This window comes from Pundamilia nyererei, unplaced genomic scaffold (assembly GCF_000239375.1).
Source record: "Pundamilia nyererei isolate P.nyererei 1_Seehausen unplaced genomic scaffold, PunNye1.0 scaffold00096, whole genome shotgun sequence".
In the NCBI taxonomy this organism is placed as follows: domain Eukaryota; kingdom Metazoa; phylum Chordata; class Actinopteri; order Cichliformes; family Cichlidae; genus Pundamilia; species Pundamilia nyererei.
In genome coordinates, this window is record NW_005187497.1 from 2,328,312 (window position 1) to 2,353,433 (window position 25,122).

Genomic DNA, 25,122 nt, shown 5'->3' on the forward strand with positions numbered 1-25,122 from the left:
TTACTTTTTTCAAGTAACGAGTAAAGTAAGGGATTGCTATTGCAAAAACGGTAATTAGATTACCGTTACTTTCCCGTAGGAACGCTGCGTTACTGCGTTACTAAAACCGTAACTAAGTAACTAAGTAACTAAGTAATTAATTACTTTTGAAAATGAGTAATCAGTAAAGTAACGGGATTACTTTTTGGGGGAAGTAATCAGTAATTAGTTACTGATTACTTTTAAGTAACTTGACCAACACTGGTTGCCACCCAAAAGTAAATTGTCAATTTTTAATGTATTTTCTTCTATTTTCTTCTTTGACATCACTTTTCACATAAAACATTACTATATAAATATTTTTATGTAAACCTGTCTTATTTTCCTGTTTGATTTTTTTTTAATCTTTCCACTACCGTTAATGATAAAGACCTACAGTTGAATAAAAAGACAAAAAACACAGTGAAAAAGTAAAGACAGACCATTTGAGATCTGATGGATTACCTTCCATAGCATGAGGACCAGCAGTGCCAGCAGCAGGACACCTGCCAGGATGGCAATGAGGATGATCCACCAGGGGATCCAGTACTGGTCAGTAACACCGTGCTCGGGATAAATCATCACTGAAACCTGATAAGGAAGAAAAGATATTCCGCTCAAAGCTTGAAGCAATGCACAAACAGCAACTTAACAGTAAAAATGTTTATTTTTTAAATGAATGTGTGTGAAGTACCAGTGCAGCAGCATCCTTAAGGACCAGATGTTTGATGCTGGACTTCACAGTGATGTTGGCTCTGACCAGCAGCTCCAGAGCACTGACTGCTGGGAAGTCCTAAGAGACAGACAGAAACAAAGCCAGTAGCAAGTTTGTGTTTAAAACAAGGAAAACTGCACCGAGAAACATTAAAACTTTAGCCAAAAGCAACATAATGTTGGCTCCACTAATTAAATCATCATATAAACTATTCACACAGTTTAATAAAACTAGTGTTTGAGCCAAAACTATGAAATAGTGAGATTTAAAGAGAAAACAAACTAGACTTTATTTCCTTTAGGCGCTTTACTGATCCCTTATTTCCTAAGGGATCATTACATGATTAAAGGAGTCCGTCCAGATGCAAACATCATGTATCCAGGCTTGTGACCTCTTGTTCTCCTCCTCGTCCCAAGGAGGAGATACAAACAAGGCAAATTTAATGACAAATTCAATTTCAAAATTATAAATAATTTTCTACTAAAAAAGAGTTTCCAGTCAATTTTATTGATGTTTGATGGAAAAGCAAACTAACATATTCACATATTCTTACTCTTTGATCTCAGTGAATATTGAAAATTGAAAGTTCATTTGACTTGGTCGCCAGACATCGTCTGTAACATACGAGCTTCCTGACATCAGTCGTCACTGTGTAAATGCGTTTGCTGCAGTTATCGCTCACTTGCTGCTCGCTGCAGCAGCTGTGACAGTTGGACTGAAGCTCAGCTTGAGAGTAATATTCAGAAAGGTGCTGATGTAATATTACCTCTATGAAACTGCTGTTCCACAGTCTGGCGTGGATTTTAAGCACAGCCTGACCGGAGAAGCTGTGGAGAGGACACTGGAACAGCACACAGCGCGCTGACCCCAGCAGGCAATCCTAGAAAACAAAGTCACACCTGAATGTAAACTGCTGTGGAAATGAAAGAGGACTACGTGTTCACATTTTAAAACTGTTGAGTTGTTTGAGTGCATTGGCAGGAAATCAATAACCCACGTTCTGGTCTTTTTCCTGGCTCTCTGCTTCTTGTCCTTCTTACCAGTTTGAGCGACTTGCGTCTGTCTGAAGCTGCCACAGCAGGCGTGGTCTGTCCCACGCTGCCTTTAGTCATGATCTGACCTTCCTCCTCAGGGTGGGAGCGGCGTTTTCGCCCAACCTGCTGAAATAGATGCATTTATATGCGTGTTTCAACAAAAGGTTCAAAAAGGTTTTGTCAAAATACAAAGAGACAGCATATAATATATTATAAAGGATTTTTTTCATTAACTTCTCTCCTAAAACAGTGTAAAACACAGAAAAAGAGAAGATTAAATGAACTGCTAACATACGTCATTCAGCACTGACTTCTGGACTGAGTGACTGAGTCCTCATATCCTATTCTTATTATTTCTGTCACTTGCTGTTAAAACATGGACTTGTGAGCCTTTTTCCAATGAAATAAATTGCTCTTCAAAAATATTGTTTGCCCTGAAAAAATTTTTAAAAATAATTTTCAGAAAAAATGCAACTGAAATATTATTTATTATTATTTATTCAGGGAAACATGACTAGTACAAAATAATTGTATACCAATCAAGTACCTTTCATTTGACCAGATTCCATTAAACGTAATGCTGTATGTAATGATATATCATGAAAAATTAACATGTACTCAAATTAGTTAAAGTCAGCACATATATATTTTTGTGTGTATGTGTAAACAAATGAGCCAGTTCAAAGTCGGCAGTGACTTGCTCCGCCTACCCCGTGACTGCCCGGCTCTGCAGGCGAGGAGCCCTGTAGCTTCAGAGGATTCAGAGCTGATGTAGGGCTGCACTGTGTTTCCGGGTGGCCTTGAAACATCAAGCTGGCAGGATACAGGAGCCATTTCTCATTGGCCAGCTCATAGGGCCACATAATGTTGAGGAAGGCAGAGCCAAGTGTCTGGAGAGCTTGACCAGGATTAGCAACCTGACAGAGGGGGGGGGGAAAAGTATTTTCATAGACGTTTCTGTCTTGGGTCCTTTTTTTTGCTATTATGAAAAGATCAAATAAACAAGACAGACTGAGAGAAGGCAAACCTCTCTGGGCAGTATTTACTTTTAAGGAGATAGTATTGTATTTTGTAAATATTCATTGTGAGTTCTCTCTTGTTTTTAAAGGTACATTAAGAAGTTGCAGTGCAGTAAAAGCAAGTCCAAGGAGCATGCTTTTGTTATTGGCCCCACTGAAACCTATTTTAATATACTTATAATATATTTTTTTTCTTCTTTTTTTTACATGTAGGTGGCAAAACAGCATCCCAGATAGCCACAAACTCTTTTCTTACCACAAACTCAAAATCCACAGCACTGCCGATGTCGTCCAGACTGCTCATAGCACTCTCACCCCTCACTGCACCGCTGAAGAACAGCTTGTCGGGATTGACGCGCCTAATACAGAAAGTACAGTGACCATCAGTGTGTCAGAAGGCTGGAAACACAAAACTTAACATTACTATCATTACATCACTGTCTATTTCCTCACTATTCAACCACTTTTATTGATGAGCAAGACTGCGTCTTAAAGCGAAGCATTCATAATTGAATTTAAAAACCTTTAATAAATGAGCTAAATATTATTAAAATACATGTGGTTTCATTTTAAATTTTCACACTTCCAAAGGTCATTCTCTGGTTAGAGAGGTATAAAGTGAGCATATTTCCACTTGTTATAATGGTGCAGGCATAAACACATGAAGTCCTGGTTTTAAATCTTGAACCTCAGTGTGGAAAAAACACAGCTTCAGCGAAGAGTTGGAACAAGCTGATCAAATTTATGTGACAGATAATGTGGAATGAAATGATTTTACCAACCATAAAGCATGTGAGGGTGTTTTAGTAGACCTACATAAAGCAGCTTTACTGCCACAGACTCTTTTAATAGACTGAAGGTGTTACTCACCCACTGACAGACAGAGGGAGCTCTATCACAACTTTAGCGTAAGCTGTCACAGGGACCAAGTCAGGCTGTTCGCTGATGCTGAGGACAAAACGATGAAAGAAATCAGATGAAAGTCAAAACATAAAAAGTAAGAATGTGATCTTTGTTGTCACATATCAGGGAAAATGTGGAAAACTTACGTTTTCAGTGAGAGCTCAGCTGTCAGCTCGGTGGTCTCAATAGTGATGTTAGCTGTGCTCAGACTGATGGAAAATTTCAGCTGAGGGAAAAAACATGAGAATAAAGTTTTTTAAAATATTTTTTTGCTGCTTTTGTTGGGTTTAACAATAAACACACAGTTTTGTCTTACTTTAGAGTTTCGTTTGACGGGGTTTCCCAGGTCGCATTCAACCTGGGAGCCATTCTGGTTTGCTTGACATCTCATCTGCAGTCAGATCAGACAAATACTATCAGAGGAACACGTCATCAACTCTAAAACGATAGTCTGAGACTATATTTAGCAGATCTCACACCTGCTCTGGGATCCTGGAGCCGGCGTATGACAGTGTGTTTGGCAGGGAGATAATAAGCTGAGCAGCATGAGCATCATCGCCATCCTCCTCGGGGTAAAGAGGGTCAGAGGGCATGTTAGTGACGGTGATGTCCAGCACCACCAGCCGCTGATCTGAGAGAGAAAACACCTGCACATCGTCCTCATCTCTGTAAGACGGCAAAGGAGGCAAAAAAGACAAAACATTTTTAAAGAGAGGCATTTCAACATAGTCTGAAGGTTGAGCAGAAATAAGCTGAGAAAACAATCTTAACATAATTGTAGATTTTTTGTGGTAGGCCTGTAAACTGTAAACTCTTCATTCCAATATGACACTTTGCCTATGCATTCATCTGCAGTGACAGCTACAGAGGAGCTTTTGGGAGATTAGTTAGAAAAGCTTGAACCCTTTCAGTTTAACATTACTTCTGTGTAAGATTTATTGTTATTTATTTAATAATAAATAATTAAAACAATAACAATTTCGATATGATACCATGCTGCTTCCTGAAGATTTGCCATTAATCATCACTATCATCTCAGTCAGACAACAAAAAACTGTTGGGGTGTCGGGCTGCACAGCAGATACTTACTTTGGCAGAGGGATGAAGAGGTCAGAGTTCAGGGGTCGAGTACCAAACTGGTAGCTTAGCTTCAGGTTGCTCTGGCAGATTTTGTCATTGCCGCATCCTTCTCGCAGAAAGTTCACCTTCAGGGATTAAAAAAGACAAATATTAGGCTGAGATCAGGAATTCAAGAGTTTTTATAGTTTTAAACTTTTGTGGGTTTTTATAATCTTATGCCAAAGAAATTGGTCAATCATTTGATTAACGCTGACAACTCATTTTATGCTTTAAATGATTTATCAGTTCACTAAATACTGCAATGGTGTATATGCAGTTGCAAAGGTAAGTAAGAGATAAGCTTAATGAGGAGCCGGTCGTTGAGTTGAAAAAGTTTAAAAGCAGCCCAAGTAGAAGAACAGGTTTAAATGCTCTGTTTTGAGTTTATTTTATGTGTCACAGATTTGGCTTAAATGATCCTTGCTGAGTCTAAATTAATGAAGCAACACAATGTTGATGGAAAGCATTACATAAAGCTTTGGCTTGTTTATGTAGTAAATTATGAGCAGCAGGAGCTCATAAAAATTAAATCATCCTTAAAAATACTTCTTTTCCTATTTTGCTGCAGACCTCAGAGTGGAGCGTATTGGAAGGGGAGACATTGAGTATCGGCGGCAGCTTCTCCAGCCTTTTTGCAGAGTGTCTGCGTGGCGGCACGGGCTTGATAGTGTGGGTTATGACCAAAGAGATGGGACGCAGTTTGTCACGGATGTTCTCCTGCACAGAGGGAAAATGTAAAATTAAACTTCTGGCCAAAGTTACAGCAGAAAAGAATGAAATAGTTAATTAAAGAAATGTCTATTCAACTCAGCGTCCTTTTCATACTGGGATACTCCATACAAATCTGCCTTCCACAGTAAAAGAAAGAAACGCATCCATGAAGTTAAGTTACTGACATGCAGCTGGAAGACAGCGTTGGTGCACACAGCGTGACGCTGCCGATTTAGCTGCACTTCTTCTGTCTGTGTGTACTCCGGCTCCAGTAAACTGCGGCCCAGGAAGGTAACGCGATGCGGGAGGCCCGCCTTCCTGCGCTCTGTGTCTGCTTCAAAGCGCACTACGAGGGCTTGAATGGAGTAAAATGGGGGAGCACATAGAGGGAGACAGATGGGTTGAAATACAGAAATGTCAGGACACACACACCGAAAGAGCACTTAAAGAACCCACCGGGGACAGAAGATATACTAAACCCATCTGAGGAGGTACAGTATTACACAGCTGTGATTTAATCATAATAAGATCTAATGTTACCTCACAGATAAGGTTACTTTCTACCGTAAATAGAAATGACTCCTGTCACTGTGGGGAGTGATGCAAAGCCCCGCGAGAGCAAAAGACAGAAACAGTCGTGAAAGCCGATGTGTGACTTACTAATGTGTGGAGAGTAGTGAGTTGGGTACGCTACGAAGGTGAAGCAAGCCTTGACCTCCACACTAAAAACAGAAAACCACGAAGGGGGAAAAAGACATGAGCTTTAGGAGCTTCAGGACTATAGAAGAACTTTAAATGTTTTTATTATCAGTTTGTTTGGTTAAGTTATCCTATAAGTTTAGTGCATTATGAGTGAGTACCAGACTCCATCTCTGCCTTTGCAGTTGGACTGCTCCAAATCTATTTGTGGAGGATCAATAGTTATGTCTCTCTTCACATGGATGACAGGACGAGATCTTGAGGACAAAAAAAGAAAACTTTTAATAAATTATTGATAATATGTTTTCGTCCCTTAGATAAATGCACTGTCATCAAAATGTTTTCGGAGGTGTTCAACCAAAATCTTTCCTCACCTGAAGAGAACCACTGAATCGTTCAGCGAGCCCACTGCCACATCTGGGTAGTGATTGTTGTCGATATCCAAACCCCCTGAGATAGAATATCCAAAACGTGTCACATCAAAGTCCCGGCCATCCAGCACCTAATGGGATGAAGAACACTCAGTTTTATCCATGCCATCTCTTTCTCTCATTCACTCCTTCTGATTTTGACCTTTAATATTTTTTTGCAGTCGCTCATATCCAAAGCAAACTTACCTGAGCAGGTTTTGTCTCAATTCCAGATTTTGAGCCTCTATAGATAAAAACTTTTCCATCTCCATCAAACGGTGCTCCCACAGCAATATCTGTATAGATGTCAGACAAACTGGTTTCCAACCCTACATTCTTATTGTAATGGTTTAAACCATAAACCACAGTTTGATACAGACAAGCAGAAGACTTTCAACACAAACTGTTTCACTGCTGGAACCATTTAAAGAACACTAATTGTATTCTATGTTTTCCCTTATTTTCTAATATTTATATTCTGTTATACATCTATTATATCCTGATGAATGCTCATATTAAACATGACCATCATCATCCAGTCAGTGACTTATATTTACCATCACTCACAGTCGTTGGGTTTTCCATTCAGCGAATCAAACAGCAGAAGTTACCTTTTAAGATTAAAACATTCGGAGTCAATAAAAAAGTTTTTCTTGTACCTCCATATCCGTCCTGGTCCAGATCTCCAACGTTGCTGACTGTCATCCCAAACATGGAGTCGTATGTCCCGTTGAGGCGGATGGGCCGAGCCTGATCATCCCAGTGACCAAACGGGTTTAGATACACATAAACAGCTCCACCAATCTCTGCTTTACGGTCAAAAAAGTTAGGAGCTCCAACAATCAGGTCCGTCCAGCTAGCAAACAGAGGCGGAAAAGTAGAAATGAACACTTCCTTGAACAAGTCTCTTCTAATCTACATTCACAGTTGCCCTTGAATATGCATTTTATGCATTTTACACAGGAAAATGCTGTTGCAGGATTTAGGTGTTAAAAAATATGATCTTGTGTTTATAACTTTAAGATGAATTTGACATTTTTGTGTAGAACATGGCTGTGAATCCCATTTTCTCTCTTTTGGGTCTCAGCGAAGACGGTCGCACTTTTCTCCTCTCCTTATCTTCCCTGCTTAGCTTCTTATGTCCTTGTCTTGTGTTTTTACTTACTTTTCCCTGTAAAACACTCTCTCACAGTCTCTAAAACCTAAACTGGTCTCTGAATGCAATTCATGCGGAGACCCCTTCGGCACCAGTTGCGGCCTCAAGGCTGGAGCTGAACAAAACACCCTGATAACGACTATGTTTAGACTGTTCCCCCCTCCCTTTCCAAACGCCTTCGATGCTTGTGCCCCACCGGGGAAGATGGCAGTCGACTGGACCAGCGCAGACATGCTGCAGGACCGGATGCGCTGTCTACACCGGCTTTCTCTTACCCTTTACCCGCCCCTGTTGCTTGTCTTGTGTTTCTATGGTGTATTGATGGTCATGTGCTTTTTGTGCTGAGGTGTTTTTTCTGTTATCAAACTGTTCTCCCACTAGGAGCTCAGTCTGAGTGGAGTTTTTTTTTCTCCTCCTCTTACCTCATGTTATGTATTTTCGTTGTTTTTTTCCTATCAGCCTAATTCTCTGACATGTCTGCCCAATGTGATGTTTGTGTAAAGTTGGTCAGAAGGTTCCTTTGTAAGTGTGCATACGCCATTAGCGTGCTGCCTGCTGTAACCCTAATTTCCTTCGGGATTAATAAAGTATTCTGATTCTGATTCTAATTCTGATTTCTATGGGTTATATGATTTTGTGATGGTCATCCTGACTGACTTCCTATTTAGCCTTTGCTCACCCATCACTGTTGAGATCTGTGGTGGCAACTGAATATCCGAATGAAGAGGCCAGCTCCTCCCCCCAAAAGATGTGCTGTGGCACCAACCGGTACACATTGTCTTTCTTCAGCAGCACCACCGCCCCGGTGTGATTGGCTCGGGGAGCACCGGCCACGAAGGTTAGCTCTCCGAGACTCATTATTCCCATGGCAGAGTCAACAGAAAACCCTAGAAGATGAGGAAGAAAAGAAAAGCAGAGGAGGAAGGAAAGAAGGAAGTGCTATGGGTTAATATCGACCGTGGGGTTCAGAGGATCACCTCCTCTGAGTGTGCCATGTTCTGCTCATCTTCTTACTAATGAAATGTGGGCCTTAAGTGACTATTGATTTTGTGCCTAACTCATGATGGGTGTAAATGTCCTGTGTGCCTTGCGTGTGAAAGGCTGTGTGTCTAGTGGAAGCAAAAAGGCTGGTTGTGATAGTAACATGAGATGTATTGACGTTGGCCTAATGTCTCCTGAGATTCATGATACCAAAGCTCTGCACTGGTTGCCTATGGTGAAGGCAGAGTGTAAACATGGTGGGTGGACATTAAGCAGATTTATCGCCTGAAGCATCTCCTCTTCTCTGTGAGTGTGCTTTGTGAAAAGATAATCTGCATGTGTGTGGAGGAATTTGAGGATGCGCATGCATGTAAATCAGGTAAAGCAATTCAGCGTGTATATAGAGGAGGAAGGATGTTTGCATCATGTGCGGAATATTTCTGATCAAGCTGTGAAAAATGACACAAAACATATGAAACATTTTTCCTGAACGCAGGCATTTTCTACATGCACTCGCTATGCTAGACTAAAAAGCAGGCAGCTGGTGCAAAAAGTGAGGACAATCTGTCTCCATCGGGACATGAAGGACATTTGTTAGTCCTGAGTAAACATGCAGAAGGAGAAGAGACAGAGACAAACAGTGAGCAGCTCCAGGGTGGCAGGTGGGGAATGCAGCACTGCAGCTTCTATAAAACCAGCAGATGTGGGAACAAGCTGCAACTTTTTCCTCGCAGGCTTTTAGCTCACAAGCTTGAAACATGGTAGAAACTATAAAGCTAATTAAGGAATGAAAGGATAAGGAAAAACATTCTTGCAATGTTAATCTTAATAAATTGCTTAGTTTTTATTTGAGTTAGACTGTTAGACAGAAAAAAGAGACAATTTGGAGAGCACAATGGAATTTCCGATATTTAATTTTTTATTTCTTTATTTTAAATATTCTCTTACCTACCTGCTAAATATGTCCTAGCCATTGGTTTAGTCAGCAAATACTCGAGGTTGTATCTATTGATTAGTCTCCAATGATGTACTCCTTAGTGTCCTACTCCTACTATATACAATTTATTATCCGCATTTTATTTCATTTACGTTTATATTTTTCCTCCTTTGGACCAGAGAGACAGTAGCTGACAATAAAGGATGTTATTTTGTTTTATCTATAAAATAAAGGTGCTCACACCTCCTTTGATTTACAATAACTAACTGCTGTATGATGCAATATGAGTGTAAGTATTTTTTACACATACCACTTCTGCATTTGGCACAATTTTTGTTAAATAAATCACATGGTGTATTATGTCATGTGTGATGTTCATCTTAAGATGTATTTGCTATATTTTATTTATCATAACTCTTTTTTCCATGGCTATACATTTTAAGTAGAGTTTATCTCTTGTCTAAAAGCTTCTTTAGACTAAAACTGAGCCAAAGATGATATTTGTAAATGTTGATGCTTCTATGTACTCGTTGTTTCGACGCTGACTTTTCTAATTATGGTAACTACTCGGGTGCAGCCTCAGCATTAGTCCCTTTAGCTTGTAATGAAGAGATTCTATGTGTAATGTTGGATTTGGCCTTGATGGAGATAAAAACAAAGCTTTCTTTTCATTCAGCAGGCCGTCACTTCTTTAAATGAATACTTTTACTGTTCCTATTGGACACAATACAGTGATATTTCAGATCCAACAAAAGCTGCAAATTCCTACAACAGTCTCTGTCATTTTAGTAAGCATGCATAGGTGTGTCGTATCATCTGGTTAGGATCAATGGAAGCACGTGGGTTATAAATGAAGGCAAAAAGGTCATGTGGGAATTAGTGTTGTCAAGGAGACGGCTCAATACGGTGAGTAGGAGGGTAAGCAGGATTGGAGGAATGTGAATAAAGAGATTTATAGCAGATCCACACACTTAGAGGAAAAATAATGACCGGAAACTCAAAATAACAATGAATAGCTCCTGCTCAGCAGACTGTGGATCACTAACAACTGACACTAAATACTGAGAAATTCATCACAAAGCATCACATCATTATCTTGATAAAATCTATTGTTTGAATGAAAATATCAGTGTGACACTGCACCACTATTGATTCATTTGACCTTAGGCCTGTACTACATAGTGAGTTCATCATACCCAGGGCATTCACTTATCCAATCAGGATAAGCAGTCACATGAAGCTAGGTATCAACTTGCTAAACTAAACCAGGATTTTGCCTGCACATTCACATGAAAAGGGTGGTGTTAGCGGCATCTGACTGATCATAATTATGGATAAATGTATTCACAGTAGACCCGTTCGATTTTCTTCAAAGAGAAATGAAGCTGTACTTATATGAAAATATGAAGTTCAAACATGTAATACAGATTTAAGGCAACAAAGCTGCTGCAGATAAAGCAGCAAGAGTATGTGTAAAAGGGAGGAGCACTGTAGAGTGATACAGTTTTACTTAAGTATGGGCTTTAAGTGCATTGGTCAGTAAGACGGGAAAGGAGTGACTATATTAATAAAGTTTAGCCTACTTGAAGCCTGGAAGAAAAGCTGGCAAAAAAGCTGACGGTGGAACTCGACAGACTTATCACTTCACAACACTCTCATTAAGAATCTGATAGATTACAATGAAGAATCTCATTAAATTAATATGTAAAGGACAGTTTTAGCTTTTAATCTCTCAGCTGCTGCCCCAGTGGCATTCAACCCTTTGGCTACGTGCAAATTAAGCCCAAAAGTAAAAACAGGTGTCCTATTTTAGGTTCATAAGTTAATGCTTATAAAATAATAAACGTGTTGTAAAAGTGTTTGCAGCCAACAGGAAAAGAGTTTAAAGTTACTTCGAAGAATCAATATTTTTTACTGATACTCATCAAAGACATTAGAACCTATTAAAAAACTTTAGAAACAGAGGATTAAGGGATCTTCAAGAACTGGTAACCTTCTTGGTAACCTGGCAGGTCAATAAGCAGTGATTTTGCACCTGTTGATCTCTAATCTGGAACTGCTTCACAGCCTGAATTACCATTTTGATATACCCCAGTGAGAAGTGAACCACTTTTGTTGTACAAACAACAACCCCGAAGCATCCGGGGTAAGCAGAAGTCTTCGTAGTACAGGCCTCTTACCATTATATTTGAAATGCTGTACAGACATTTGTGATAACCAGAGTTACTTTTCCTCTTTCACCGCTGTTACACTGGTATTTTTGCTTTTAAATAGAGCTTAATGAAACTTAATTGCTAGCCATTCATATTGATGCCAAAAACTCCATTAGCCCTCAGGCCATCATCCAGATTTCAATAGTCAGTAATGAAAAAATACCACACATAACAAATATATATAATATTCTCACCCACCTCAATTGCAGTTGGGTTCAATGCTTGTTAGCAAAAGTTAGCGTATTAACGTGTTAAAAAATTTAGCACTGATTGTAAATATGTTAGCATGCTGATGATGTGCCTCGGTATAGCCTCGCACAGCTGTGGACTCGTCTTGTATATTAGTTAAACCATTTAAAACAATTCGGTTTAGTATAACTGCAACTACTTAAAGTGAAACCACCACCAAGATACCCTGGAAAGCTTCATCCGGACAGACACATGCAAACTAACAAAAGAGATCGACAAACAACAGACAAACACCTCCTGCTACCCAAAGAGAAGGCCATCTCTTCTGCAACTATATAACTGTGCCAAAAATATAAATTAAATTTAATTAAATTTAAAAAATGAAATAAAAAAGGAAGTATAACTTTGGATGGCTGTCTCTTTTTAACATAGATTACACACTAAAATCTATATAGACAGACAGACTGTGTAACTGATCAGAAAGGATTAAGACAAAGACGGAGAAAAACAAGATACTATGTCCACTACAAGCCCAGTCCGGTCCAAACGACAGCACCTCAAGCCTACAAACCTAGGTAGCTATTATGAGCTACATCCTCAAACGATGTGGGCCGCCTTGATGGTTCCAGAGTTTTGTACAGCAGTGCATCTTCAACGGGGCTAGCCATGAACAAGAGCCCTATGGCCCAAAACAGGAGGAGAAAACAGAAAGAAGCAGAAAGAGGAGCGTGGGGAGGGTGTGATGGAATGGTGAAATGGTGGTGGGGGTGGAAAGAGGAAGAAAAGGGGAGAGGGAGGTGCAGGTGAGAGGTTGTGATTGATTGCTTTCTGTGTGGTGCTACAGTGGTTTGTCCTGCAAAACCACTGGGTACCTGGTGGAGAGATGACACGTCAGGCTCAGACTGTACACCACTGGCATTTTCAAACAGTGGGCGGTAGCTGGAATGAGGATGACATCAAGTATTTTCCCTTGTTTTCCCAAGAAAGTGAGCAAATAGTAGCAACATGAGGACTGATCCTGTCAGGCTACATGTCCACCCACAGTCAAACAAAGGCTGGAAAAATGAGGTGGAGTCCTGTTCAGGGCTCCATGAGTCATAAATTGCTGAGCTAAAAGTCATGTCCAGGAATAGTAGGAACACTACAAGATTTTCTTCAACCAATCAGAGGCAGTTTTGTTGCTACTGTTGCTAATTCCTGTGGTTAAGTCAGCCGTGTTGGGGTACAGTCTAAGTCCTGGTGTCATCCTCCCCCGGCCCTCTCTATCTCTCCTGTGCGCAGGCAGCAGTGAGCAGGGAGGGCAAATCCTACCCAGGTAACTGTGGTAGGGCACAGGGATGAGCTGGGCATTAAGTTGTTTTTCATCTGCCACCTCATAAGGTCCGTCGTCATAGATACCGAGGTCAAGCAGAGTCTGGTTTAGGAGCTGAACACGCATCTCGCCTGGAAAGGAAATAGGTGAGGGCACAACACGGTGACAAACACAGATTTGCACATTATCTTAAACAACAGGGACAAGGTCATAGATACGCATGCTCACGTGTTGCTTCCCAAATCCAGCATGTGACAGAATTTAGACATTTTAGAACAGGCGTTGTGTAAATTCAGCTTTTATTCCATAAAGCAGCCTTTTATTAAAATATGAACCATCCAGAAACTGATGTTTGCATCCAATATATCTTAGACCATTTATATTAAATGGATTAAGCTGTGCTGCATAATTTCAGTGTTCAATCAATAGACTGGCCTATAAATTAATTGGATTGTCCTGTTAGTAGTACTTATTTAATTAGACAGTTTCATTGCATTGCTTTTCTTCTCTAGCATGCATTAGCTGCAACAGGAGTTTCTTCTCATATTTCTTTTACATTCGTGGTAAATCGTCTTTGCACTGTAATAGACCAACACTCAGAAAGGCATAAGAGAAGGAATCAGTAGATACTAAAGACAAAAAACCCCACTGCCAGTTCCTTCTGCTTAGCATTCATCTTTATGAATGAAACGGGGCATGTCAAGAAGGGATCCATCTGAAAGATGATTTCCAGCCCTTCGTCACCCCTTGCCTGCATTTTTGTGAGCAGTACATTCAATCCCAAATCACACTACACAGGTTTTCCTCTGGTCTTCCGATTAGTAAAACATGAAACTCTAAATAAAGGCTTCTATCAGTCGGTCACATTACCTTTCCAGTTGTATGTTCCTGGAGCACCGAACAGAATGAAGTTTTTGTCTGGGGTGAAACTGACAGACAGGCCCTGCTGACAGAAACCGAACTGCTCGTGTCCCTGTGGCCGACCCTCACAAAACTTCCATTCTCCTCCGTCCAGGTCATCTCGATTAGTCAGGTCCTCACTCAGGACATAGCAACGGCCAATGGGATCCCGAGTCTCTGATGACTGGTTTACACGTTGCCTCAGTTCGTATAGATGAGCGCAGGTCTGGTGAAGGGGGAAAAACGCATTAGGGTTTCCTGGATATCAGTTAGCCTTTGATGTTTTTTTAAAGAATATGATACTATGCAACAGTGTAATGACCAAAGTAGTCTTAAAGTCTTCATCATTATAAACAACAACTTGGCAGATGAACCAAAGCTGGAAATGCACAATGTCTGCTCTTATATCTCTTGATCATCAGCACAACGTGAATTTACCCAATTTGGGCATTTGGTACTCACCACAACCTTCCCTCCAATGCCCTGACTCTTGACTGTAACTCCCAGCCACTGGTTGTGCTTGCTCTCTCTGTCCCACCTCACTGAAAGAGAACACAGAGTGAACTGTCAGTCATGACGGCTTCCATATTGTATTGTTTTCTGGTTACAAGCAAACAGAACTTTGTTATTTATTCACTTCACCTATTAGAAGTGTTATTTCACTTCTCACTTCACAAAAATGAAGCAGGTATCTTTATAAATATGATACAGTAACAGTATATATTTCCATGATGTCAGAGAAACCATTAATATTCTGCCTGGGATAATGTAGTTTATAATAAAGATAATTCTCTTTGACCGACGGAGGTCCAGGTGTTATTTAGATGTCTTAAAGCCCAAGTTGATGTGTTTAAAGTTTTGTCTTTGGTTGAAGTGTTTAATTTCACAGTACAAAGAACAAAGTGAAACACCAAGAATAAAAGTCACGTCATAGTTTGGCTGATGAATTGACAAATGAACCGACAAGTTGTTTCAGCTGCACTTGAAACCCACCGTCTCCATCGATGTCAACCCTCTCACAGTCGTACTCCTCTGGTGTGATCGGACACCTGAACAGGGCTCCTGGTCGACTGCCCGTCAACTTACCCTGCCCTGCCGCCCTTGGAGCTCCCACCAGTATCCTAAATAAAAGAAAATGAAAGGAAAGTTAATTGTAAAACCTGGTGTCAAACGTTGATAGTGCATAATACAAATTAAGGTTTCCTCAAAGCTGTTCTTCACCTTAAGTTGCCATTACTGTAAAGTACAATTACCTGCAGTTCAAGAGACACCCCGAACACGAGGCTACATTCAGTAGAGTATGTTATGTTGCCTGAAATATATTTATGACAGCTCTGGGAAATCTATATCTAGTGTACCTTGTTTGCACTCATATCCAACAGCTATTATCAGTTGTCCCTAAATAACAAGGCCCGGAAAAGTTTTATTCTCAGTGAGGTGGTTGCTGATATTTTAGGGCCAGTGTCACGGCCCTCTGCCTTATTAGGAGTGGCTGATTCAGGCCAGGATGCTATTTAAAAACCGAATGTTCACATTCCACCCAACACTGTCAGTCATGGCATATGCATGGAAGCGAGACATGGGGAAACACAGAAGACAAAGCAAAAAATAAAGAGCAGAACAGGAAGCCTGAAAAACAGATACCGAGGTCTACCCTGCACTGCCACCGAACTGTGCATACAGGTCTAATTATGACAGTGATGTTAGCTATGTCAGTGCTACGCTCAGCTGTGCAAATACACCCTGTGCAAAATGCTCCAGCCAACAACTCTCCTCCTATCTACTCCTTAACTATCTACTGTTATGTGCGCACTTAAATTAGAGCTATCACTGTGTGAGGGAAGACTTTAAATAGAGTTTAACAAGCTAGAAGCTTAGCATGGATCAGCCAAGAGTAACTCTAACCTGGTGTCTCAGTGTTTACAACGAGGCAGCTATAACAACAATGCTAGGTGCTGAGCAACTCCTCTTTACTGGATAGTTCAGATCAAAACATGCTCGATAGCGTACACTGCGTACATTTTACTGTACTGCAACCACTCTGCTCCTGGTAAAGTAATTGGATCAAAGGTGCATCATTTCCAACCTTATCCAGCTTTATCTGTAGCACGCGTAAAGCTGGATGTGGCATCAGGCACACAAGCAAGACATTATTACATTACTGGAATAACACAAAGCCTATCTAGTCATCAAGATCTTTATCTAGTCTTTTTGATATCACAACAGTGTATTTAAATGCATCTCTCTAAGTTTTATGAAGATTTAAGCCTTAATTATACTTTTTGCATCAGTGAGTCTGATGAGGATCAAGTTACATGAATTTCGTCATGAGTCAGAGAGTATGGAGGTCTATGCAGATGTCCATGTGCTTGCCAGTGTTTTATGACAATGTGGACCAGCTAATCCAAGACTTGATATTAGAATGCACCACCTGCGCATCCTCTCCAGGTGGACTTCAAAGAAATATAACCGGAATGACCACTTGGCTTTTCCTTGATTGTCTTCTGTGGACACAAACCGTCTGTCCATAGAAGACAATCAAGAAGAAGCTACAAGCAGCATGGCCTTCTGACAGTTAATCCAGATTTAAATTCTGCTCTGCTGAATTATTATTTGTGATCCCAGAGGAGCTGAGGATGCATTCACGTCACTAAATTGCTAACAGCAAAAAAGCTAAGGGTTATTTTGTAACTGTAACATGTAAACATGTACGCTATCAACAGAATTTAGATAATGTACCTTGCAAACATTAATACCTGCAGGTATTTATACAGTGCATGACTGCGGGCTAATAACAAGTTGTTGTGCCAGTTGTGACTTACCTACTCAGACAGGGTGTTCCTGTAACAAAAAGCTGTACTAGCAGGCACACACTAGCAATTAAACTAAATCAACTGCTGGACAACATAAAATGCTATATTATTTAAATATCATTTCACCTAAAAGGAATTGAGATATGATCAAATTACAAACGAGTCTTCTGCAGAGCTTTCATGCTCTGCATTCTCCACAACAGACAAAACTTTTATTTTTTTATTGAAGAAAAGAGCAAGTTCGCATAGGTAATGTGCAAACAGCATCCAGGGCAGAAACAACTATACACTGTTAACAGGACACTGTGTTTTTTGTTTGTTTGTTTATTTGTTGGTTGTTGTTTTTTTGGCAAGCATCCATAAAGAGAGCACGCTAACACAAATCTAGTGAGGAAGATCCCAGAGTGATGTTGAAGCTGAGTGTATGCTGACCCGAGTCCAGCAGCCAGAGCCTGATCTTCATCAGGTAACAAAGGCAGTGAGTCAGGTTCAAACATAGCCTCTGTTTTTGCAGTAAAATTAATGGCAAATGCTGTGAAACGCACTTTGGGATGGTTTCCAGCTTTGCTGTTGGCTTTGAGTTCATACTCAAACACTAAAAAGCAGCTGTTGCATAGGTGCTCATTAGGACAGGAATTTGTGCAAGTGTGTGAAACTGCAGCCTTAACTTTATCTTTTAAAAGATAAAAGTAATTATATGAATAGGCCATGTTAGGTAATGCAAAAGTAATATAATATGTAGTGTTACAAATTAAGTAACATTATTAATTAAGTAACACAATGCAATAATAGTAGTATTCTGGCTGAGCAAAGCACACATAAGATCCAAAATGTTCATCTTAAAATATAAAATGCTGTAAAATTAAATTAAAGTAGCAAAAGCAATAATTAACCAGACACACTCTACTCAAACTGATATATTTAATAATGCATTAGCCTGTGTGGTTGTCATTGTGGCAGTTAGGTAACCTACTTTACTAATCCTACTCTGAACTGTCAGCTTCTTGTGTTGGAGTAAAGTGGTTTCCCCTTTAAATGTGATGTATAAGAACTAAGTAGACTCAAATGGCAATACTTATGTACAAGTACCTCACAATTTGTATTTTACTACAGTCTACTCACATAAACTATCGCTGACACCTCACAGACTGCCAGACAGCTTAACTTTCTATTTTCTGCTCCTGTCGTCTCTTTCCTGACAAGTACTTCTGGTGAGGTGCAGCTGTGCATGCCTCAGGAGTGATTCCCCTCACCTTAACAACCAGAAACTAAAACAGCCACAGAGCGCAAACATGTGAAATGATGTTTCACATCACCAGTGACGCACATGCAAGAAAAACTAAATCTTCAAGTGATGTTACGCCGACGCAAATACACGTATAACAAAGAGGAATAACATATCACTAAGAAAAAAAACCCCCAAAACTGATAAGATCCGATCCCTCTCATGGCGCTACATTCCAGGAGGCTCTGGTTTATGTTTAAGAGTTAAGGTGATACCTCACTTCCCCCCACATGCTCAGATACATGGGCAGGTGTGAGGATGTGAAGCTGGAAGCTCTGATTATCTCTTATAGCATTATTATTTGTAAAAATAAATAAATAATAATAACAAGACTTTTTTCCTTCAACTGGAAAGCTGTGCAAGGCAGAAGGAATTATTTCTGCAGAAATGATCTCATAACCTCTTATGTCTCGTAAATATAAGATGAAACAAGTCAGAAAAAAGTTTATATGCCCTAAAAGGTTTATTTATTTAAGTCAAATGGCTGAAGCCTCAAGTTAGAAAACTGTCTACATTAACATATTTGCAGAGATTCAACATTGTTTTCATTACTTACATGACATTTGTTTGGAATTACACCTTTGCAAAATTAAGCAAAAAGTGTTGTGACCTTTTCCTGTAAGTGAATTCTGAAGACACATGTACCAAATTTGACACGAATAAATCTTGTTGGCTGACTTGAGCTTTCATTTATTTGCCCTTTACTCTGCTTCTAACTCATATCATTGTTTAGGATTGACTCAGACTGATCGTGCGCTTCACTGCCAAGCTCATTCTCTCAGTAAACCCACATTTGGTATGGTGTGTGCATGTGTGCCTTTGTGTGTGGAGGTGTGTTGTTGCTGACCCTGGGGGAGATATCAGGGTGTTGATGTGATGGTCTAGTAGAAAACCCACATGAACTCGGGCCCTGCAGATTCAGCACCAGCATGCATGTGTATGTATTACATTGCCATGTTGAACAAATAGATTAGATAAGGCACCTGGGTTCTGTCTACAGCAGGAGACAGAGAAGACAGAAGCCCCTACCTGTTTATAGCCTCATATAAAGCTTTACTTGAGGATAGCTTTTCTACATGCCAGTGATCTTCATACTGGTGGGGGACAAACCACTGCAGGTGGAGAAGGAGGGGGAAAGCACGAAGCAAAAGTAAGTTGAATGAGTTGAATTTTCTTGGTAAAACTAAACAGATAAGAATTTTCTGATACTATTCTGCTGACTGTTACTTAACACAAACTCAGGTTGGCTCCTGTTTTATTATTATTGGTTGATTAAAAAAGTGTGGGATGTGATTTTTCTTTGGCTTTTGAAGCGTGGTGTGTCAGAAAGGTTTGGAGAACCGCTAAACTTTAACAACACATTTGCAGTGTTAACTTACAGATGTTAAGTAGAAGACTGTTAGGTTGTTTGTTAGCTGTGTGCATCCATTATTTGCTGACATACTTCAATTGGAACAAAGCTGTGCTTCTACTAGTAGTCAGTCAGACCAGCATGGTTACACCAGCAGGTAGCACAAGTACAAAAGCTGCATTATTGTGAGGTCTTTATCTTACAATATAAAGCGCCTTGAGGCGACTGTTGTTGTGATTTGGTGCTATAAGATAGGAACATCTCCCATCACACATATAAAATCCTGAACTGATGATCGAGAAGGGCATGAAAACAAACCGTCAGTCATTTTTTAATCAAGTAATTACAGTGCTCCAAGAGAATTAAAGATTGCCCATTACAGAAAGCAGGAGGAGGGGCGACTTCACAAGGCTGTATGTAAATTAGTGCGTTCTTCGCACTTGAGAATTTAGAGTATGTACAGAAAAAAATGAAAAAATGTTGTCAACAAAACAAAATACCAATGCACAGTTATTACTGCTCCATGCCTAAACCTCCGAAATGTCCACACCTCTGCTCTGATTTGTGATTTACAGCCACTCCAAGGCCATCATCCCCTTTTTCACTCGCTGATCATCACAAAAACAACACAGACACTCATTATGCTGCGCTCATATGTTCGCTGAGGGGAGCATGTGCAGTGACCCCAACACTCTCTCCACTATCCCATCCACCCATCCCCCATCCAGGTTGGGTGTCCACACACACGGTCTCTTCCTCCCTCACTCCTCCCCCACTTTCAGGAGTCACATCTCTCTGTTTAGCCTCCCATACAGCAGGCAGTGACACCAGCAGGGAACCAGGACAACAATGTGATCAAGTTGAAAGAAATCCATCACATATGTAGCAATTTGGACCAATAATCCTGCAGTAAATAACAAAGAAAGAGCACAAAAATGGTATTATATATACAGCAGGGTTGGCCTATCCCACAGACTTGGTCTCCACGCGCTTGCAGCTTATTAAATTGTTTATACCAATTTTGGTAGTGTCCATCTTCCTGTTGAAGGATCACATGTTCCTCTGTGGCTTGGCGAAAAAATTCCCCGAACCCTTACAATGAAATTCATATTCTCATAAATTAACTAGTACTCGTGCTAAAAACAAGGGTGCCTTTTCTTTGTTGTGAAAGAAATACTTGGGGTGGAAAGTGTTGACATGCCAGTCTGTAAACAAACCAATACAGCAGTGAAGAAGAAGATGCAAACATCTGCAGGGAGCTGAATTCAAAGCCCTGCATTGTTTCTTTAGAAAGAGAAAGCACTGGCACTGTTCACGCTTGTCCATTTAATCATTTTAAAGAGCAACAGCAGATACTTTTATCTGAAGCCCAACCCTTTTCTCTGAATGTTTCAGCCATGGGCTTTAATAGCATAATCACATTTGTGAAAGGACTCAAATATGCTGCAAATATTTGCAGTGTTTTGTTTCACTGCATTATTGCTAGTGCTTCTGAGTCTGTGTGCTCACACCCTCAAACATCGTTCCACAACAGAGCAGCGTGAGATTGCTGCTCTATAGACAGAAGCTATAAAAGAACAGCACGGGGCCCAGAGGCTTTTTAGACCTTCTGTTGTTATCTTGGAGTAAGACTGTGACCTCTGACCTGGAAATACACAGACTCACGCATCACACTTGTGTACACATTCACAAAATATATGCTATCGTGTGTATAAATGGCTGAAAAATGCATTAACACTCATGCAGATAGTACGCAGACTGTGAATTACAGGCCTACACACAGGCTGTCGAACAGTGTCGACCAAGGTGACGACTCTCGTGAACCTTGAGCCAAATGGCACTTTTTGTGTAAACACCTGACTCCAGTTTCTTGCTGACGAGAAAACAACAGCTGAGAGCGAGGTGACCGAGTTGTGAATCACCCTGTTTTAACATTTCCAGTATGGGCAGACGAGCAGAGAGTTGGGCACTACTCGATAATTTGCAAAAAGAGAGAGACAGAAACAGCTGCCAGTTCCTGCAAATCTCCTCTGGGATATTGTGGTTCACTGCCCACGGATGTGACTCAACGTCCTGCCTGTATGTGAACATCCCAATCGTGGTGCATTAATGTACAAAAAATAAGATTTGGGGTTTTTTTTAGCTGACTCTCACGACAGCAAGAAGAGGCAGAAATGGTTCTTGAAGTACTTGGTAACCCCATCCTCACTGCACATGCATTTTTAACAACCCCCAAACTCACCACCTGCCCCCCTGATCAATGAATGAAGAGCCATTTCGGGGCATAGATGGGTAAATAATGGCCCTCGGGTACTATACCATCCCTTGTCTGTTCCTTTTATATTCTCATTTTGTCCCCCATCCCTGCCATTAGCTGGTCATACATGTATTGATCCGTCTCTGTACTTATCTATTAGGGTTCTCAAATTCCACTGCTAATTTTTAGTGTGTCTTATTTATTTCCCATTGTCATTGTTTTTCTTTAATTCATTAATGAACTGCAGTTTCTTGGTAGTTTGGTGCATAAGCTGTCTGGGCTCTCTGGAAACTCGAATCTACAGAATATAGTGAACCAAAAGCAGTTAAAAAGTCAATTCAATGATAATATCCCAAAAATGCTTGTGATCACATATTAGGAAGCCCATTAGTCACATGTGGTTATTCATATATGTAACAGCTTAATTTTAGTGATGCATAAACTTAGCCAACACACTACATTTCAACTTACATAATAGTGGGGCAATTTCAAAGCACGGTGACTTTTTGTTCTGTATTTCATTGCAGAATATTGTTATTTCATTGTTATTCTTCTTTGCATTGCATTTCAGATTCATCAGTTCAGCTCATATCTGTTGACATTACTGACGCAAGTCTCAATACGACACTGCAACAATTATCTATTAAAGAACAAATAAAACATTCACTTTATATGATCACTGCCATCAAAATTGAAAAATTTAATTGAAAATCTAGTTTAATAATTCCAAACAAAAAGCATCAACATCTCTGGTAATTTCCTGCTCTGGTCTGGTTTGCATGGCACGGTGTGTTTCTGGACACAGATCAGAGGCCCATCAGTTCTAAGTCGAGCTACTATCTAGGTGATTTATTAAACTGCTTCTTTATCAGTCACACACACACACACACACACACACACACACACACACACACACACACACACATTTAATCAAAGAGATTTATTCATCCCTGCAGGTCCCGTTACCATCAGACCCTCGACACCTCCCCCACATTCAGATCGTGCCGTTTTCATAAGTGAGTGCTGGGGTCAGCTCAACGTATTGTTACGATTTTTATCGGAAATCAAGGAAAGCAAAAGGTCAGAGTCAAAAATGACAGATCATTATTTATGCAGTTAATGCTACAAAATGTTTAAAATTAAAAGCATATATGTGTAACCTCAAGATTTTATCTGTTCACTGTGAAACTCAGATGCAGAAACAGTTTCTGCAGCACTGCCTCCATCAGATCCAAGTTATATGTTTCAGCCTGACGCTGCAGATTGTGCATCAGCTTTCAGTGTGCACGCAGTCTGCAAAGTAATATTCCTGAAAGCTCTGGACCAGGCAGTGCTGCTTCCCACCGAGCTTTTGTCCAAGCCCAGGCAGTCCAGCAGAGGAACAGAGGAATGCTAAATAGACAGAGAGTGATTGGGAGGTAGAAAAAAGGGCATTAATCGAGTGTATGTGCACGAGAGACTGTAAAGCTCGTGCTGCATAGCATTTGCTTTTTCTGATCCCTCATATAAATAAGCACTGGAACAGTTCTTACATTTATGAGGCTTTCACATGAATGGCCTCTGGGAGATTTAGTGAGAAAGTTACTGTGGGATCAACTTAAAGGGGGGAAGAGAGAGCGGGAAAAGAAATCATGAATTGAATTAGGGAGGGGAAAGGGGGGACGCTTCATTCTAAACTCTTAAGCCAGGGTGAAAAAGCAGCTTTTATCTGCCTGTTGTAATGTAAATGAGCACCCATAAATTCTTCTTTGTATAATAAATGTGTGAAGAAGTTCTGCAGTGTCCTGTTTAAAAACACTTATAGATATATATGTGTGAAACACCACAGGGAGGGATGGAGAATACTGTGAATGAGTCATAATTCATAAACTAAAATCAGGAATATTGTCCAAAATGTGGAAGACTGATCTTGGCTGTTGAGGTGAAGGTGAGGGACCGCCAAACAATTTTCAGCTAGTAGGAGAAGGACACGTCATCAACACAGGGCGGCGAACAGATATTGATCATGTATTGCTGTTTGAATTGTTGTCTTCACTATAGAAGTTCATCATTTCTGATAAGTGCATAACTTGCAGTGTTCACTAAGGTTTTCACAAGTTTCTAGTGTGCACAGTTTAACACATGGAGTACTAACAGAAGTAACAGAAATGAGGTGACAAACAGGTTCGAGGTAACAATCTGTCAGTGAACAGCTCATTGCACTTATGAAATGGAAACTCAGTCTTTCTACACAGTGTTTATGACTTTATACGGTGGTAGGTAGCTTTTTCCAGAAAACATCACTGTGACAGTGACATTGTCTCCTTGGCCAAAACTTACTGTGGTTTTTACAGCAAAGAGCGCACTGTGGCAGTGAGGCAGATGGCAAGATGGTTACATTGTTCTTGGTCAGATCCTCTCTCAAGCGACATCCAAACATGAAGCGATTCAGTCGTTGCTCATTACTAAGACAGTTGGTCATGACCTTCTTGGCTCTTGTTGCCATGGTAATGCTCAAATGTATTTATTACCCTGTTGTATATCAGTTAATGGTATCTTTAGCTTTCGGTGGTAGCTGCTTTAATTGGTTGCCTCAGTGTTGATAACCAACAACTGTCACTAGCATGCATTTCACCCATTATCACTTAAAGTCAGTGGCTTTATACAGTTGCTGGTCATCATGTAATTTTGAATCACTTCTTGTGTAGATGCCCCTTAACAAATATAATTAAATTCAAATTCAAATTCAAATTTTATTTGTCACACACACACAATTACTAATTATATAAAGCACATTCCTGTGTTGAGTCATTCATTAAAGACATTGAGCAGATGTTGGAACAAGTTCCACTTTCCACTTAAAATTTTCACAATGACTTCAATGGATGCGTCACGATTCGGCAGTGTGGCAGGCAATTTCAATTCAATCTAATTTCAATTTTATTTCTATAGCACATTTAAAAGTCACAGGTACAACAAAGTGCTTCACAGACGAGCCATATTTGCAGATTTACAACAAAAGAGAACAGTCAACAACAAAAAATACAGTTATAGAATGGTAATATTACAACAAGCACGAACCGGGAGGAAATTATACTAAGTGGTTTGAAAGGCGAGCTTA

General features: G+C 40.1%; 1 protein-coding gene across 5 annotated transcripts in view; it reads right to left on the reverse strand.

The window, feature by feature from the left end:
• The window catches only part of itga7 (integrin, alpha 7), a 36,388-nt gene that overhangs the window by 5,666 nt on the left and 5,600 nt on the right, over positions 1 to 25,122 (reverse strand). For 2 of the 5 annotated variants that reach the window (XR_311921.1, XM_005740082.1), the window contains exons 2-25: positions 15,310 to 15,437; positions 14,779 to 14,858; positions 14,287 to 14,542; positions 13,416 to 13,547; positions 12,676 to 12,783; positions 8,464 to 8,671; positions 7,288 to 7,484; positions 6,836 to 6,924; positions 6,593 to 6,720; positions 6,380 to 6,475; positions 6,180 to 6,241; positions 5,705 to 5,874; positions 5,379 to 5,525; positions 4,779 to 4,894; positions 4,169 to 4,355; positions 4,006 to 4,080; positions 3,836 to 3,915; positions 3,657 to 3,734; positions 3,043 to 3,145; positions 2,478 to 2,684; positions 1,774 to 1,893; positions 1,500 to 1,613; positions 713 to 811; positions 484 to 609 (exon numbers count right to left, since the gene is read on the reverse strand). Coding sequence is in view for 4 of the 5 variants with exons in the window: in XM_005740082.1 (XP_005740139.1) it covers positions 484 to 609; positions 713 to 811; positions 1,500 to 1,613; positions 1,774 to 1,893; positions 2,478 to 2,684; positions 3,043 to 3,145; positions 3,657 to 3,734; positions 3,836 to 3,915; positions 4,006 to 4,080; positions 4,169 to 4,355; positions 4,779 to 4,894; positions 5,379 to 5,525; positions 5,705 to 5,874; positions 6,180 to 6,241; positions 6,380 to 6,475; positions 6,593 to 6,720; positions 6,836 to 6,924; positions 7,288 to 7,484; positions 8,464 to 8,671; positions 12,676 to 12,783; positions 13,416 to 13,547; positions 14,287 to 14,542; positions 14,779 to 14,858; positions 15,310 to 15,437 (3,106 nt within the window). In the remaining variant the exon portion in view is untranslated. The remainder of the gene's footprint in view (positions 1 to 483; positions 610 to 712; positions 812 to 1,499; positions 1,614 to 1,773; positions 1,894 to 2,477; positions 2,685 to 3,042; positions 3,146 to 3,656; positions 3,735 to 3,835; positions 3,916 to 4,005; positions 4,081 to 4,168; positions 4,356 to 4,778; positions 4,895 to 5,378; positions 5,526 to 5,704; positions 5,875 to 6,179; positions 6,242 to 6,379; positions 6,476 to 6,592; positions 6,721 to 6,835; positions 6,925 to 7,287; positions 7,485 to 8,463; positions 8,672 to 12,675; positions 12,784 to 13,415; positions 13,548 to 14,286; positions 14,543 to 14,778; positions 14,859 to 15,309; positions 15,438 to 25,122) is intronic. The other 3 variants (XM_005740083.1, XM_005740085.1, XM_005740084.1) reach the window with 3 other exon arrangements.